Source organism: Anomaloglossus baeobatrachus, chromosome 2, assembly GCF_048569485.1.
Source record: "Anomaloglossus baeobatrachus isolate aAnoBae1 chromosome 2, aAnoBae1.hap1, whole genome shotgun sequence".
Taxonomy (NCBI): Eukaryota; Metazoa; Chordata; class Amphibia; order Anura; family Aromobatidae; genus Anomaloglossus; species Anomaloglossus baeobatrachus.
The window spans coordinates 785,494,619-785,499,656 of record NC_134354.1 but is presented as its reverse complement, the minus strand read 5'-3'; the positions used below and the strand labels follow the sequence as shown (position 1 = coordinate 785,499,656).

The following is a 5,038-nucleotide window of genomic DNA, read 5'->3' as shown; positions in this document are numbered from 1 at the left end:
AAGAGTCAGTATGTGGCGGTGTGCAGCATTACCACTCCAATACTTTTCCAGTTAGAGATTCTGGTGAATTGTCTTCTCTTTCCACCTTCACACATTACATAATTATCAGGTGATGATCGGTCCCCGAAATAGAAACAAACTCTTGGATAATAGGTAGCTGCAGATTTTTATCTATATCTATTTACTGATTACTAATTCATTAGTTTCTAATCTTTACTAATACCACTTAGTAAATCTTGTTAAAATAAATACAAACACAATTATGTAGACAAAAATAAAGTACATTTTATTAACACAATGAAACAAAACATTATCAATTGCAAAATAGTAAAAATATATTCAGTATGTCTGCTTGGGGCAGATATGCAAGTTCATTTTTATACCACTGCCTTTAATCCACCTCTTCAATAACGGGTCCTGTATTGCTGCCCGTTCTTGCTTGGGCACTGCAGCTGGCACCTGGCATCCCACTTGTGGCTGCCCCTTGGTACAGTTTGGTGATGATGGGATTGCACACCTTCTCCAGTTCTTTCTGCTGATGGCCACACTCCTCTTTCTCAGCCAACTGGTTCTTGTCCAGCCATGCTAGGGTCTCATTACACTTCTCCACAATGCTCTTTTTATCTCCAGGACTTATCTTGTCCTTCACATTGTCATCTTCCACTGCACTCTTCATATTGAAGACATAAGCCTCCAGGGAATTCTTTGCAGCAATCCTCTCTCTTTGGGTGTCATCATCAGCCTTATACCTGTCGGCCTCTTGCACCATCTTCTCGATCTCCTCTTTGCTCAGTCTGCCCTTGTCATTGGTTATTGTGATTTTGTTCTGTTTGCCAGAGCTTTTGTCCATAGCAGATACATTGAGAATACCATTGGCATCAATGTCAAAAGTCACTTCAATCTGTGGCACTCCACGTGGGGCTGGCGGTATCCCGCTTAATTCAAACTTGCCTAGAAGATTATTGTCCTTGGTCATTGCTCTCTCACCCTCATACACCTGGATGAGGACTCCTGGCTGGTTGTCAGAATAAGTGGTGAAGGTTTGTGTCTGCTTAGTTGGGATCGTTGTGTTTCGTTTGATCAGAACGGTCATTACTCCACCGGCTGTTTCTAGGCCAAGGGAGAGTGGTGCTACATCCAGAAGAAGCAGATCCTGGACCTTCTCAGACTTATCACCAGTTAAGATGGCAGCTTGCACAGCAGCTCCATAGGCCACAGCCTCATCAGGGTTGATGCTCTTGTTCAGCTCTTTCCCATTAAACAAGTCTTGAAGTAGCTTCTGCACTTTGGGGATGCGTGTTGATCCTCCGACCAAGACTATATCATGAATTTGGGATTTGTCCATTTTGGCATCTCTGAGGGCCTTTTCTACTGGATCCAGGGTACCTCTAAAGAGGTCTGAACACAGCTCCTCAAAGCGAGCTCTGGTGATGGAGGTGTAGAAGTCAATGCCCTCATACAGAGAGTCAATCTCGATGCTGGCCTGGCTGCTGGAGGACAGGGTTCTCTTTGCTCTCTCACAGGCTGTCCTGAGCCTTCTCAGTGCTCTCTTATTCTGGCTGATGTCCTTCTTGTGCTTGCGTTTGAATTCCTCCACAAAGTGATTGACCATACGGTTATCAAAGTCCTCTCCTCCCAGATGGGTGTCACCAGCTGTGGCTTTTACCTCAAAGACACCATCATCAATGGTTAGAATGGAGACATCGAAGGTGCCTCCTCCCAAGTCAAAGATCAGGACGTTGCGCTCTCCACGACTGCCCTTGTCCAAACCATAAGCGATGGCGGCTGCTGTGGGCTCATTGATGATTCTCAGCACATTTAATCCAGCAATGACTCCCGCGTCTTTCGTGGCTTGCCTTTGGGAATCATTGAAATAGGCCGGGACGGTAATAACAGCGTCCTTCACTGGATGACCCAGATAAGCCTCGGCCGTCTCCTTCATCTTTAGCAGAACCATGGAGGAGATTTCCTCAGGAGAAAAAGTCTTCTGTTCCCCTTTGTAGTCCACAGTCACTTTAGGTTTTCCTCCATCGCTCACCACCGTGAACGGCCAGTGCTTCATGTCAGACTGCACCACAGAGTCGTCAAACTTACGGCCAATCAGCCTCTTGGCATCAAATACGGTGTTCTGTGGGTTCATGGCCACCTGGTTCTTGGCTGCATCGCCGATCAGTCTCTCGGTGTCGGTGAAGGCCACGTAACTTGGGGTGGTGCGGTTTCCCTGGTCGTTGGCGATGATCTCCACTTTGCCATGTTGAAAGACGCCAACGCAGGAATAGGTGGTGCCCAGGTCAATGCCGACTGCAACTCTCTTGGCAGACATGATGGTAGATGTGTGCGAAGTAGAAGTTCTGAATGGCTTCTCCTGCTGGGTCTGGTGTGGAGCTTCTGCTCTTTCCTCTGTTCTGGTGTCAGGCGCTGCGGGGTCTGTCAGCCTCTGTTCTCCTCGCTGCCTCCAGCGTCTGGATTCTTTCCTCAGCCGAGTTCTGCCTGAGCAGCTTCTGTCATGTGTATTTATACTGTCAGCCGCATTCCAGCCTCTGAGGTAACAGCCAATCAGCACTCTCCATTCCACACGCAGCTCCGTGTCCATAGAAACCTTCCTGAACATTCCTGAACCTTCCCGTGCAGTCAGCCAATCACAGTCGAGCTCTGGCGATGTCGTCACTCAAGACTCTTCCAGCTGCTTCCAGAACTGGAACGTCCTGACCAATTAGATTTGCCGATGATGTCACTGGGCGGGAAGTTTCCAGAAGCTGCTATTGGCTGACGGGTTCTCGGTGTTTCCAGCAGCTCTGACTTTCCAGAGAAAATATACATCTGCCGGTAATGTATCTCTGCGGTGACAGTGATTACTCCGCCGCTCCGCCCTCGGTCCCGGTGTTTCCGCCTCTCCTTGCTCCCTGTAAACTTCTGAGACACTTCATTTTGTTTTCCCCATAATTAACAACCGACACAAGTGTAGACCCCCATCTTCATAATGGAACAATCCGTGCAGAGATTGGAATAGTCAGCAGTGAGAAGAAACCACCACATAAAGGAGGGGGAGGCTGCTGTATAATGGGGAGAGATTGAGGTCGTACATTATAATGAGAAAGCTCTGATGAGAACATCCTCAGGTACAGCTGCTTTCACACATCCGGTTTGAGCTCTGCGGCTCAATCCGGCTGTGCAAGCTATGCAACGGATGCGGTGAAAACACCGCATCCTTTGCATAAGTTTTTCCCATGCGGCCCGACCGATTTTTGCCGCTTGCTGCATGCTACTGAGCACGCGCAGTGGCAAAAACCGCATGCGGCGGCCGGATGCGTTTTTTGCCGCATCGCGCCGTATCCGGCCGCCATAGGCATGCATTGAATAATGTACCGCATCGGCCGAATGCGGCGCGATGCGGTTTTTTTTGCCGCACGAAAAAACGTGCTAGGCAACGTTCCATCCGGCCGCCGCATCGGCTAAGGCTACTTTCACACATCAGTTTTCTGCATTCAGGCACAATCCTTTTTTTTCCTGATGCAAAGGATCCGGCAAAAACGGATGCAAACTGTATCCACCGGATCCGGTTTTTAACGGATCCGTTATGCCGGATGCGTACAAAACCGGATCCGGTGGATATGGTTTGCATCCGTTTTTGCATCCGGTTTGTCCTTTTTTTTGAAGGATCAGCTTTTTTAATTAATTTGGTGCATGCGCAGTTTACAAAAACGGATCCGGTAGCCGCATCCATTTTTTACCGCATTGCGCCGGATCCGGCGTCCATAGGCTTTCATTGTAAAACACGCCGTATCGCGCCGGATCCGGCGCGATGCGGTTTTTTTGCCGGACAAAAAAACGTTGCAAGATACGTTGCCTCCGGCCGCCGTTTTGATAAATTTTGCCGCATCCGGAAAAAAACGGATGCAACGCAAAGCCATCAGGTACAATCCGGTTACAATGCAAGTCTATGGGGATAAAAAGGATGCGGTACCGGATCCGATTTACCCGTTTTTTTCCGGATTGTACCTGATGGCAAAAACCTGATGTGTGAAAGTAGCCTTAGGCTACTTTCACACATCCGGTTTGAGCACTGCGGCTCAATCCGGCTGTGAAACCTATGCAACGGATGCGGCGAAAACACCGCATCCTTTGCATAAGTTTTTACATGCGGCTGGTCCGTTTTTTTCCGGTTGCGGCACGCTACTGAGCATGCGCAGTGGAAGAAACCGCATGCGGCGGGCGGATGCGTTTTTTCCGCATCGCGCCGCATCCGGCGTCCATAGGCATGCATTGAAAAATGCGCCGTAGCGGCCGGATGCGGCGCGATGCGTTTTTTTTGCCGGAGGAAAAAACGTTGCAGGCAACGTTCCATCCGGCCGCGGCATCGGCTAAATCTGCCGCGCGCAGCAAAAACCGGACCGACCGCAAGCCCATGCGGCACAATACGGCACTAATGTAAGTCTATGCAAAAAAACCCGCAACCGGCGGCAAAAAAAAACGGTTGCGGTTTTTCTGCAGAGCGCCGTATTGTGCCGCAGAGCAAAAACCTGATGTGTGAAAGTAGCCTAAATCTGCCACATGCGGCAAAAACCGGATGGAACGCAAGGCCTTGCGGCACAATGCGGCACTAATTAAAGTCTATGCAGAAAAAACGCAACCGGCAGCAAAAAAAAAACGGTTGCGATTTTCCTGCAAAGTGCCGGAGTGTGCCGCATTGCAGAAACCGGAGGTGTGAAAGCAGCCGGTCACCATCAAGGAGAACCACTAGTCCCAGCATGACCAGCTGTGTATATGTATCCCATAGATTGTAAGCTTTTGAGCAGGGCCCTCATTCCTACTGTAGCTGTTGAATTATGTACTATTTTTGTTTTGTTTTTGTCTATACAACCCCCACCGGATTGTGAAGCGCTACGGAATATGTTGGCGCTATATAAATACATTTTTTTAATATTATTATTATATGTATACAAATACATTTGTATGACCATTGCAAATAAATATTATATATATAAAGAAAATAACAAAAAAATGTGACGACTTATTTGCTCTCCATTACTATGTCATA

General features: G+C 48.2%; 1 protein-coding gene across 1 annotated transcript; it reads right to left on the bottom strand.

Moving 5' to 3' along the window:
* Positions 1 to 289: 289 nt before the first annotated feature.
* Positions 290 to 2,602, bottom strand: LOC142290746 (heat shock 70 kDa protein-like). The gene has a single exon (XM_075334739.1). It carries the CDS (start codon positions 2,591 to 2,593, stop codon positions 392 to 394), a length of 2,202 nt encoding a protein of 733 aa, XP_075190854.1. The 5' UTR covers positions 2,594 to 2,602; the 3' UTR covers positions 290 to 391.
* Positions 2,603 to 5,038: the final 2,436 nt, after the last annotated feature.

Excerpts from the sequence above, each read along its gene's own strand:
- LOC142290746 (XM_075334739.1), bottom strand. The coding sequence starts at position 2,593 with ATGGACACGGAGCTGCGTGTGGAATGGAGAGTGCTGATTGGCTGTTAC.